This window comes from Eubalaena glacialis, chromosome 6 (genome assembly GCF_028564815.1).
Source record: "Eubalaena glacialis isolate mEubGla1 chromosome 6, mEubGla1.1.hap2.+ XY, whole genome shotgun sequence".
Taxonomy (NCBI): domain Eukaryota; kingdom Metazoa; phylum Chordata; class Mammalia; order Artiodactyla; family Balaenidae; genus Eubalaena; species Eubalaena glacialis.
Window position 1 is genome coordinate 96320450 of NC_083721.1, and position 12831 is coordinate 96333280.

The 12831-nt window shown below is 42.7% G+C and overlaps 1 protein-coding gene across 1 annotated transcript in view; it reads left to right on the forward strand.

The window, feature by feature from the left end:
• The first annotated feature begins 495 nt into the window (after window positions 1-495).
• The window catches only part of TNIK (TRAF2 and NCK interacting kinase), a 410774-nt gene continuing 398438 nt past the window's right edge, over window positions 496-12831 (forward strand). The window contains exon 1 of the mRNA XM_061193436.1: window positions 496-646. Coding sequence (XP_061049419.1) covers window positions 590-646 — 57 coding nt within the window. The 5' untranslated portion in view covers window positions 496-589. The remainder of the gene's footprint in view (window positions 647-12831) is intronic.

A 12831-nucleotide genomic window follows, 5' to 3' on the forward strand; every position in this document is an offset into this window, starting at 1 on the left:
GCTATTTAGAACCAGCCCGATTAGCCCGCAAAACCTGGGCTGAAAGGGTGCGCGCCCCTCCCCCATCCACGTTGGTGCAGAGGGACCGGGTCAGGAAGCGCGGCCTCTCCCCAGTAGGAGACCACGCCTCCTCCGCCTCTTCCCCCCCGCCCCCTTTACTCCTCCCAGGAAGCGGTGATAGACAGTTCTGTGTGGTTCTCCACCCCCACCCCCCCAGCTGAGTGGAGGAGTTGATGTGTCTCATTATAACAGCCAGTGCAGCCGCCATCCACGCACAAGCAAAGAAGCATGTCCCATTTAAATACACCCACGCAGCCCCAGCGCCCTTAGCTGCTCAGGGCGCGCAGCCCACACGCACCGCGACTCCGGGCTTGGAGATCCGCGCAGAGGCTGGGCTCCCGGAGCCGGCGGACTGACGCGCGGAGGATCGCGATCAGGCGCTGTGGGGCCGGGGTGGGCGGGGGAGGCTGGGCCCCGGGCCTTTGGCGCGACACCCGCATGAGGACGCGAGTGAAATAGACCGAGGTGGAATTTTCAACGGGGAATCTTCGGGGTGGTTTTGGTCCATTTCTCCCGCGAAGAAGTCGACATGGCGAGCGACTCTCCGGCTCGCAGCCTGGATGAAATCGATCTCTCGGCTTTGAGGGTGAGCGGAACATGTTTTCTGATTTCTTTCCAGTGTTCTGGGTCAGGGTGAATGGGCTCGGTGCGTGGAACTGGGGCTCGGGCTGGTGGGCAGAGGCGGGCGAATGCGACGCGAGGGAACCTGGATTCTCGTTTAGATTCGGGGGTTGCTGAGGTGCTCTTGGCTAAGCACCCACAGCAGGGGCTGTGCGGTACGTGTCGTCTGGTGGCAGCCAAAGCTCCCCTGAGAACTCGTGGAGCTTATGCCAGTTTCATCGTAGACCGGTGTAAGAGCATTAAAATGAAAGGCTCCTGTGTGTGTGCGTGTGTGTGTGTGTACACAAGCCCCGGGCAGTCATCTAGTGCCAAGACTCTAGACACCACTGTCCCTTTCTGCAAAAAGAATAACAACAGCGCGAATGAAGGCACTGGTCCCTCACGTTTTCCAGCTACCTGCTAGATGACATTGTGAGCCTGGCTGTCCCCGCGAAGCCGAACCTGCCGCTCCAAGGGGGCAGCTATTGCTATGCTGGTCTTGTAGCTGGCAACTGCCTCCCCTTCCCCCCCTTTTCTGCCGTCGGCGCCCCGACTCCCTCTCAGCGCTCTCTTAAACGCAGGTTTGCCGCTCACCTTTATTTATCGTTTTAACTCAGCCCTGCCTGTGCTTTCTGACTTTGTGGCTGTGACATTTCAGTTTTATGGCTGAACTTAAGCAGGTGAAAGGGATGTGTTCTCTGATTTTCCCCAATCAGACCGGAACTCCTGGGAGTGTGAGTGTGTGTGTGTGCGTGTGTGTGTGTGTGTTTTCTCTGTGTCTGTGGCTAGTCCTTTGTAAAGCACCTACCCCCACCCCCCTCCAGACCCCCTGGTTTGCATTTACCCTCACGTGAATTGCCTCAGACGCCGTTTCATTGTATTGACTAAGACATCACTGATATAGAATCCATTTTGCTGTTGTTTTGAGATCGGAATACCAGGAATCCTAGTGCAGCCTCGACGCCTCCCCACCCCCCAAGCCCAACACACTCCTTCGGGGAAGGGGGCAGAGCTTTTTTGCGATGTTAATTAGATGCTGCCTGCCTGGAAGCGGGGGGAGGGGTGTGGGTGGCAGCAGCAGCGGGGGTCTGAGAAGGATGGGCTACCAATCTTAGCACGGCTTTTTCCTCTCTTGAACTAAAAATAAATTAAAAAAAAAAAAGCGATTGTATATACATGAGGCAGGGAGGGTCGGTGAGACCGAATTGATGGTGGCTCTCAACACAGAGACAGGCAGGATGGGTGAAGCTTGGAAGTTCACACGCCCTCCTGACGAATACATTGTTAGATGCTAAATCTTGGGGTTGTATACCTGAATCTTCAGTACTTGCCTTGACATTGTCTTCTTCTCCACTGTTATTTTAAAGAACTACCTTTATGGTCAAAGTGGTACTTTTTCTTTAGTCTCGTTAATCCTCTCTCTCCTGACCTACCCTCCTCTTTTTAACTCCTCCTCCCCTTCTCCTTAATCCTTCCATCTCAGAGGTGAGGTTTCTGGGAGGCAGCCAAGGGGCTGAGAAGGAGCAGAGATGCCATTTGAAATGGCTTTTCTTGATAGTTGGGTAGCAAAAGCTCATTCATGCATTATTACAGTAAGCTATTTCCCTGGCGCCGAAAGGCCACATTCAGAACCCGCTGCCCCCTGGGCAGCTGGGGGTGGAGGTTGGTAACGGGTGCTTTGGCCAAGTCTGTGGCTTCCTGCTTTACAGACTGTGTGTGTTCATTTGCCCTACTTTCTGCGCTGGGAGTTTCTGCCAGCGGGTTAATCAGGTGGATGGATGGCCCAGACTTCAGGGTAGAGGAAAGTGGCAAAGCTGGGGAGGAGGACGGGGTGGGGGGATGGGAGTCTGAACAATGGGCAAGTCTTGCGATTTCCCTGAGCCGGAATCTCAACGTCGCTTCTCTAATGGATAGCGCTCTGATACGATTGTAAGTTGGGCTTGGTCTGGAGGTGTCCCTTGTGGGCTTTTTCCTGGGGAAGGTTTTCAGAGTTACCCAGAGCTTGCAAGCTTATGAGCAACCACAAGGGCTCCTTGGCCGACCTGGAGTTCGATTCACACCTGGGAGATCTGCGCTCGGGAGATCAGTATTTTGAAAAGATATCTTTGCACAATTCACTGAAATTGCTCTTTGTGGCTTGGGCTTTAGTGCTGTGCCACTGTATTTCTGCCTGCGGGAGGTGTGGAAAGAGGGAGGGCTACAGCTTCCAGCTAGCCCAGGAGATGGGGAACTGCTAGCAGGATGACTTAAGTGCAGATGTGGGGACAATTGCCTCCCGGAGGTCAGGGGTCTGCGACCAGTCTTGTGGTGGGTGAGTTGTGCAGGCCTGGAGCTGAGTCCAAAGGCCACAGAGGTAATCTCCACAAATCAGAGGGCAGATGATCTTTTTCTGTTTTCCCAGATTAAGAGAGATGGGCTCTTGTAGGTGAGAGGTCTCATTTGTTCCTAAACCCTCAGGAAAGCCTGCCTGCTGAGAACTTCCTGGGGAATGCCTGACCCCTGAAATGCAGCCAAGGTCAGGCATCTAGGAGAATTTACTGCAGCCTTACCAGTCCCTTGCTGTTTTGGTGGCTCTTTAGACAATCAATGCCCTTTTTGTAAACTCTGTGCTCAATGCATTAAAAGCAGATCCTGTCTGGAGAGGCCTTTATCCTTTCTCACTTTGGGGGCTTATTGTTCTCAGCCAGTGATCCCAGACTGGACCCAGTCTAAATTTTCCCCAAATAGCAACAATGCATAATTTAAACCAGAACAACCAGGGAAGCACTGATCACTTAAATTATGCAAGATTTGGATGGTTTTAAAAAGTAAGAAAAGAGAGGATGGTTAGAAAAGAGGTGATCTGAATCCAGTTTTATTAGTCCTGATTTTTAGAGCTGTGGAGATAAACTAAGTCTTGAGGGAGAGGAATGATTTCATAGATTTAGAGCTGGAAGAGAATTGTAGAACACTTAGCCACTCCTTTCATTTAATACGTGGGAAGCTGTAGCCCAGAGAGGTCAAGTCTATTGCCTAAGGTCACACAGCCCCCTCCCTGCTTGGAGGTGGGGTGAGTAGGGAAGGGGAGAAGGGTGGTTTGGGGAGAGGATATAGGTTTCCTGACTTCTCATTCAGTGCTCTAAGTCACATTGTCTGTGGCTAAATCAGATATCAATAATACATTTTCTGCCTGAGCACAAAAAAAATGGCAGAGAGGAATTATTTCACCAGGGTCATGGAATTTTATTTAGCAAAAATAGAGAAACTGCTTTATGCAGGTAAGCTCATAAAACATTAAACCATGGAGCTTTAAAGTATCTTTGGAATTCATCTTGTCCAACCCCTTCAATTCCTCCTCTGCAGGCAAATGACTGTCTGAATCATCTAGGACAGATGGTTGTCCTGCATGGTAACCTCTCTCTCCGTAACCCTTTTCCATCTAAACATATCTCAAGGGGTTGGTCTAGACATACACGTTATTCAGATGTCTCTGCATGCAAGGTTTATAGAGTTCTATGTATGTTTTGTATAATCTATGTGGATACTTATATTCTACATAGTTTTACGGATGTAAACTATCCATGTGGGTGTATGAAATGTGTGTATACATACATAGGCTATAGAAAACAATCTACTCATTCAGATGCAGGGCTTGAGTCATTCTTCCTTCAAGATATGACAGTATTAAAAGAAATGAAATGTGCCACCAGTATGCTTTATTGCATAGGAGGTGAGGTCAGCCCAGAAAGCTTTTTGGAGATTAGCATACATCTGAATCTGAGCACCATGGCTGTCCTTAGCTTGGCCCACAGAGTAAGGCAGTCAAGGCCAAGATTGGCCGCTGCTGACTTCATACTCTTAAGTTTCTGCCAGGACTCACACTCACTTTTCTATTTGAACAGAATTGGATGACCTCTGCTTGTCTTTCTCCCTCTACCCCTCACTCCCTGCTGGGCCTAGATATTTCTTTCTCCATTGAAACCTAGGTTTAAAAATTGACCTCATCTGGAAGACTTGCATGCATTCTTCCTGCTACGCTTTTTACGTTTGTATTATAAACGATATGGGGTTTTCTTTCTACCTGCTCACTAAACTGTGGGCTCCTTGGGGCCAGAGGCTAGGTCTCGTTCATCTCTGAGTCCATAGTCCCAGTTAGTTGAATAAATGAATGAGTTAATGGAGTGGACTGAGCACTGGGTTCTGTGTCCATGTCTTATTAATTCTGTGACTTTGGATCAGTCCTTTGTCCATAATTAACTAAAAAATGGGAATGATCACAACTGCTTGCCTTCCTCATACACAGGTTTCAAAAATCAATAAGTATTTATGGCAGTGCTTTGAAAACTGCAAAGCACTACACAGATATGCTATTCCATGACTAAATAGAATTTTATGGGAAACTTGATTCCACCAACATTTGATCCCAATGATTGTGTGTAACAGAAAATGATCCTGAGAAAAAGATATCAGAAGGTCGTGCATCTTTTTAATAGTACTTTTCCTTTGAATGTATCAGTATGGCCTTATGTTGACCTCTCATGGTCTCTGTCTGACCCTCTGATGGCCTGGGTTGACCTTTGCTCGAGGTGAGTTCAGCACGGAAGCTTTTTGGAGATTAGCATATTTCTAAACCAGTATCAAGTGTCAGCATTATTCATTAAAAACTTTTTCTTTTCTTTTTTTTAAGACTTTTTCTCCTCTTTATGGATTAACCATGATGCAAATAAAAACACATTTATTGTGCCTGTGCCTTTTCAAAGTTTGTGTGTGTGTGAGGTGGGGCAGGGAGTGGGTACCTGAAATGATACACTACTAGTCCAGTATTTAAAACCTTCTGGTCAGAGGTCTCATGGGCTTCAAGAAATCTTGAAACATTAGTAATTCATTACCCCAGAGCAATTAATTAAATTTGGTCTTAAATGAGAATTCAGTAAAGTTGCATGAATTGCTAAGATAATGGTATCTTAAAATGATAATAGCATAACAGTTTTTTAATTAGATACATGTGCTGTTTTTTAGAGATATTAAACAGGTGTTTTCTTTGCCATGACATTGCCTCATAATAAAATAGGGTGTAGTGGTAGTTACCAGAACGTCAGAGAAATATGTGTAATCATTTTCAGTGTTCATTATTAACTGGAGTAATCTTTGTACAAAAGCTAATATAAGTCATGGTTTACTGTTTGCCAAATTATTGACTTAGGAGGTCATGGAATAGTTTGTTGATGAAAGAATACCCGACACTTTTCCTTTATGGGTATATCATATTTTCCCCCCTTATCAGTAAGGCTCTTTGAAATCTCATAATTTTGAGTCTTGCTGGTTGGCCCTTTCTTCTTTCTGTGTCTCTGTCTGCCCTGGAATTAATCTTCCGTGCCCTTCTTGTTCTACGCCATTCCTTCTTTCAGTGATAGTGGTTCTAAAGCCCACCCAGCTTTGAGCTACTGTGATCGAATCATGGCAGCCCTGCCCAGCTGAGCAGAATCAGTCAGAGTCTGCGTTTCTCATAGAATTTGGGATAACTTGTGTCTGAAAGATGCTTTCATGTTCAATCGGTCCTTCCATTTCTGTGGGGGTGGGGGGGGAGTAGCTCTGTGAGAAGAGGGCCTGAAGTAGCAGTGGGCTGAGAATTCCAAGAAAATCTGGGTGATAGTTTTGAAAGAAATGTTATCCTGCACATAGAAATATAAGGTTCCTAGCGGAGAGAGAGGGAGGACTTAAATAGAAAATGTTGGATGAATTCTGCTTATAATTTCTTCCATTCTGGTTGGAAGCTTATTTCCCTCTAGAGAAAGATGATTCTCTCTCCACTTTTTTTACATGCCCAGGCTGCCTCTACTTATCTCAAGGGGGTGCCTGGAAATTCTCAAAACACATTTTATTTTACCCCAACCTTAAACATCTTTCCTTAATATCTGTTGCCGGGGTCCCCTTGTCTCCAGTCCTCCTGCTGGGCAGCACTATGTCTCTACCACCAGCTTTCTCCTGGCCAGTTTCCCTTGTGCACTGCAGCCACATTAGTCTTCCTAAAGCACAGTTTCAGTCTGGGTATTTTTAATTCACGGCCTTCCCCGACTCCTCACAGTCTACAGAACAAAGACTAAACTCTTTACTTCAAGACCAGTTAAAATTCAGCTGGGCCCCGCACCATGCCCTGCAGTTAATGACCATTCCTTCTCACCTGCCATAGGGAACAGCTTCCTTCTCCCCAGGGATGCTCCTTAGGGGGTGACCTACCTTATTCTCTTTTTCTGTACCTACTACCCTAGCACTCAGCATTCCAATGCCACCTTTTCCACCAAATTTGCCCTGATCCTTTCAGAGAGAAATTAGCCCTCTCACTTGTAAATCCTCTCCGAACTGATCTCATAACTTTTTTTTTAGACCTCAGAACTTTCTGTCTTGGATTATATTTACTACTAGACAGCAAGCTTCATGAAGGCAATGTGTATTTTTGATTTTCTTAGGAATCCCACCAGGATGACCTCTGGGGCTCCAGGGTCCGGAAAATGTAGGTTGGGAATGGGAGCAAAGACTGCTGAATTGTTAAAAGTATGTTTAAATTAAAAAAAGCTTTTTGTTGTTCTCATTATAAAAGCAATGCATGATCATTGCAGAAAACTTGGAAAATGGAGAAAAAACAAAAAGAATTCATGATTCCCAATGATAACCACATGTATATTTTGGTATATGGCTTAGTAGTTTTTTCTACACATAGCTAAATGGATAGTTTTAAAAAATTAAGATTATGTTGTATATATTATCTACAACCTTTTTTTAAAAACTTAATAATCAGCCATTTTGCATACTATTAATGTTTTTCTATGGCAAAATTTTAAAAAATTCTTTATCATGGGGGGCTTAAAACTTACGTAAAAGTAGAAAGATTACTGGAATGCTCCTACATTGCTGGTGGGAATGTAAAATGGTGCAGCCACTTAGGAAAACAGGTTGGCAGCTCCTTAAAGTGTTAACTAGAGAGTTACCATGTGCCCCAGCAATTCCAGTCCCAGGTATATACCAAAGAGAATTGAAAACATATATCCACACAAAAACTTGTACACCAATATTTTTAGTAGCATTATTCATAATAGCCAAAGAGGGGAAACAACCTAAACATCCATCAGTTGATGAATGAATGAACAAAATGCATTATATTCATAAGATGGCATATTATTCAGTGATGAAAGGAAGTGTTGACACACGCTATAACATGGATGAACATTATGCTAAGTGAAAGAAGCCAGACACAAAAGGCCACATGTTATATAATTCCATTTATATGAAATGTCCAGAATAGGCAAATCCATAGAGACAGAAAGTAGATTAGGGGTTGCTGGAGCTGGAGGAGAGGGGGAGCAGGAAGAGACTGCCAGTGTCCTGGTCGTGGTGATGGTCGCTCAACTCCGTGCACATACTAAAAATCACTTGTATACTTCAAAAGGGTGAATTTATGGAATGTCAATTAAATCTAAATAAAATTATTTAAAAAAGTAGACAGATAGTGTAATGAGCCCCCAAATTAACAATTATCCACTTGTACCCAATCTTATTTTATCTACACCCCCATCCTCTTCCTCTCCCATATTATTTTGAAGCATCATATCTTTTCACTTGTAAATATTTCAGTATTTCTAAAAGATAAACAATCTTAAAAATCACATAACCACAATACCATAATCATGCCTAAAAAAATGTAATTTTTAATTTCTTCATTCAGTCAGTGTTCAAATTTCTAATCATATGTTTTAAGGACCACTTAGCATTTTACTGTGGGGATTCATCATAATATATTTAACCAATTCCTATTGATGAAACTTTTGGCTATTTCCAACTTTTCAACTCATGCAAATAGCGCTTTGGTAATCAAACATCCTTATATATGTCTTTGTACACATTATTTTTATACATTTTACATTATTTATCCTTATACATAAGTCTTTGTATACATCTCTGTTTCCTTAGAATAACTTCTTAGAAGTGCAATTTACAGTGAAAGTTATAAATGATCTTTAAGGCTCTTGACATTGTCAAATTATCTCCCAATTTCCTGTGAGGTAAGTGTACAGATGAATGCATGAGGCTTGGAAAAATCAATTAATTTACCAAAGGTCATAAAGCTTCTAAATGGCCGAACGTACGATTGACCTACCCCAAAGCCAGGGCCCATAGTAACTCACATAGCCAGTATTTGACTCACGGACCTTGTCATGACATCAGAATTATCTGATGTATTATCTCCCTGGGTTCACAGATTTCCCAGAAGACTTTCGTTTGGGGCACAAGATCTCTTTGATGAGCATAGTTGTGTTTTAAGTGTTATTTCCAAAATATTTCTTCCCTTGTGATTTTGTTTTTTAAATAACCAAGGTCAGCTTAGAACATGTTAATTGTTCTTTTTCTTGTCTAAAAACCTGAAAGCATAAAATATGAACCATTTTGCGATTAGCAGTGATTTCCTTTTACATTGTATATAAGATACGTTTATGTTTAATCTGCCATTCTCTTTGGAGAAGTATCCAACAAGTGTGTTTGGAAGGCATGTGGAATCAGGCTCAAAGTTTTCCATTTTTTAAGAATTGAAGACCACTGAGTTTGCGATTATCACAGAAGATAGCAAGATGGGAAGACGTGTTAGAACAGGAGCCATTCTCAAGCTTTTATCTGCCAGATAATTATTAAAATCAAAATCTGGAGTTACACTTTTTTTCAGACAGATATAGCTATTTTAAGATTAGAATGGAGAAAATGGAAGATGGAGCTGGCAGCCAAAAGAGTAAAGAGCCCTGTGTTTTTGACCACAGTCTACTTTCCACCTGGTTTATAAGTAAGAAACTTATAAAATCAACATAACTTGGTGGTTTTCAGTCTTGTGGAGGCCAGCTGCCTTGACCTCACTAGATTTTACAACCTAACCCTCCATTTAAAATGCCTATGAATTATTTATACCTGGGGTAAAAATCTGAGCTTCACATGCACATGGTTTCATCATTTCTACGTCTAAGTGGTTTTTTTTTTGGGGGGGGGGGTGCTTCCTGTAATCAAATTATAGCAGTGTGGCGGGTGGAATAGGTTGTAAGCAGTAATTGCAAACTGTATTTAAATAATAACATTTAGCATTTATAGAGCACTTTATATCTCAAAGTACTTGCAAACAATATCTAATTAAATACCCTTTCTGATTATAATCTGGATATAAAGGCACTTAAATCCAGAACAGGGTCATGAGAAAAGTATGCATTTGAAGTTAATGCTTTAAAAACCTATGCAATAATTGGAGAGTTAGAGCTTGGGATTCTGTTGGATTGTTTGCTTGCATCCTTTTGTTCAGCCTGATGGCAAGTTTAGATTATATCTGCACCTTATCAATGCCTCTGCTTGATTTCTGACCATTAAGGACTGAGTGTTGATCATGGCTTTGGTCCTTACAGACACTAAAATATCAATAATGTAAATAAGCTTTAAAATGGGCTCCTTCACCACATTTTGTGCCCTGGGCTCAGATGAAACTCCCATTAGTAAGTGAAATGAAGTGGGGTAGTGAGAGGGAGAATGGCTATGCATTGTGGTTTAGTAATTTCTGTCTGAGAGAAATACATTAAACTGCGCAGTAGGATACATCATAAAGAAACGCACTGGAGAAATGAAACGTCTTTAGTCTCACGATAGTAATGATTTCTTGCTGTTTTGGGCATGTGTCTGTGTATTGTCCTCTTGCATGTACGTCCTGTGTTGGCAATTTTGAGAGTGTTTGGAGCAAGGACTAGCGTGGCTTATCCAGTAGATAGAAGAGGATTCTGTGGCTGGTTGATTCTCAGTAAATGTGATCCTGTGCATTGTGATTTTCTAAGAGCTGGTTGACAGGTTAATTGCCTAAACAGTGGTTCTCAAAGTGAGATCCTCGTTTCAGCAGCTTCAAGATCATCTCTTAGGTCCTGCCTCTCTGACCTACTGAATCAGAAACTCTGGGGATGGGACCCAGCAGCCTGTGCATTAAGAAGCCTTCCAGGTAATTCTGATGCACTTTAGAGTTTCAGAACCACTGGCCTAAATGTTTAAAAGACAGTTTTCTTTCTTCTTGTTTCTTTCATGTTGGTTCATTCATTCATTCAACAAATATTTATCGAGCGTCTGCTGTGTACCTAGCATTGTTCTAGATGCGGAGGATATGATGATGAAGACCCACGTGAACGCTGTCCTCGTGGATCTTAGTGCCTAATAAATGGGAGAAGTATATGTTAAAGAAATCGTACAAATGATTTACTAAATACAGGTTGCTTTGAAAAACACAGAATATATCCATAGAAGTTTGAGTTTGCCTGACACTGTTGCAGAGTAGGAAATAGTGATTTATATAAGGTAACTGCAACTTTTTCTTAAGGCTTATGGCTTCAAATTGTGGGAGGCACATACTTTTAAGAATATGGACTTTAAAACTTCACACTAATATTTTATGAGTATGAAATGTTTGTAAGAAAGGGGAATACTTGAAATGGTATCGAGTATCACCTGATACCATTTCAGGTGATAATCCTGGCCTGTTCTTTGCATTGCCTTTTTTTTATTAGCAAGTTTATTCAGAGGCCAGAAAAAGCCCCATCTCCATGATCAAGAAGATGCATCCTTCTGGTGTTAATTTCCTGTTTTTCCCTATGGATCTGTAGGGATTCAGTTTAAAGCCCCAGGAGGTGCTGACTTTTGCCTAGAAGCTGAAAAAAAGAATTGTATTCACAAACTCTTTCATCCCTTCTTTTGTTTGCAGTCTGAAATCTTTGGGTTGTTTATTTTTTGAGACTTGGAAAATGGAATGGGCGTTTGGAATCTAGACAGCAGGTTAGAGGATTTCCTTACAGAGAAATCCCACAGACATTCCTTGTAACAACAATCCCTAAACATCTCTGACCTAGCCACAAAGATGCCCTATGTTGTTATTTAATCTACAGTTCTCAGATAAACACACTGCTTATATTGCATGTGTTTTTATTTGGGGGAAGGTTGATGACGATTAAGGTTGTTAAGGCAGCTTTGTACACAACTTGATAATGAGCATGTATCAACATTTTATTTCATCCTCACTGCTGGGGAAGATGCTTTTTTTTTTTTTTTAAGAAATTCACGTTCTTTTTTATTGATGGATTTATTGATTGATTGATTGCTGTGTTGGGTCTTCGTTTCTGTGCGAGGGCTTTCTCTAGTTGTGGCAAGCAGGGACCACTCTTCATCGCGTTGCGCGGGCCTCTCACTATCGCGGCCTCTCTTGTTGCGGAGCACAGGCTCCAGACGCGCAGGCTCAGCAATTGTGGCTCACGGGCCCAGCTGCTCCGCGGCATGTGGGAGCTTCCCAGACCAGGGCTCGAACCCGTGTCCCCTGCATTGGCAGGCAGATTCTCAACCACTGCGCCACCAGGGAAGCCCTGGGGAAGATGCTTTTGAAAAATTGAATTCAAACACCTCTCTTGGAACATCTATTTTAAAGGAAAAAGATATGATTAGATAATAATTGGTAGACTGGATATAAAAAATATCTGGTTGAAGATGATTATGTTTTTTGCAGTATTGACAATTAGGGGGACATATCCAACTTTCTCAGGAGAGGTTTTAATATTATTAAAATGTGCAGCATTTAAATCAGAAATGTTAGTTACTCTTTAGATGGGGGAGTGAATTAATTGCATTATTCAAGGTGTTCTGTCTGGGACCAAGTTTGGGACAGTTTTGTTTCTAGTACTGGTGGTATCTTAGGTTCTGGGGAAACTACGAATTTGAAATGGCTTCTTTGCAGCCATTTGCACGGTTGAAAGTGTCCTTTGAGTTTGGGAGTGCTGTGGTTTTCTATTTGAACCCTTAAGACTCTCTTAGAGGCCAGAGACTGGGTAGTCTTATGTTTCATAAGGTCAAAGCCAAGTGTTAGCTGTTCCTAAAAGGCCACCCCCTCTTCTGTTTTCTTTAACTGGTAACTCTAGCACCCGTCAGAGAGAATACAGTTTTCTTTCCGTACAAACAAATAAATAAAAGCACTGCTGAGCTCTCCTGCAGTTTTATTCCCAGGTGCTGCTCTGGGAAGAAACTGCACACGCTGTTTGGTGGGAACAATACGTATGTTCTCTCTGTGAGTGTTTCAAAGATGTAACTCATGCTGGTATTGTAGTCAGCATTTCTTGAATATAAACAGCTTTTATTTTTGGAGAAGAA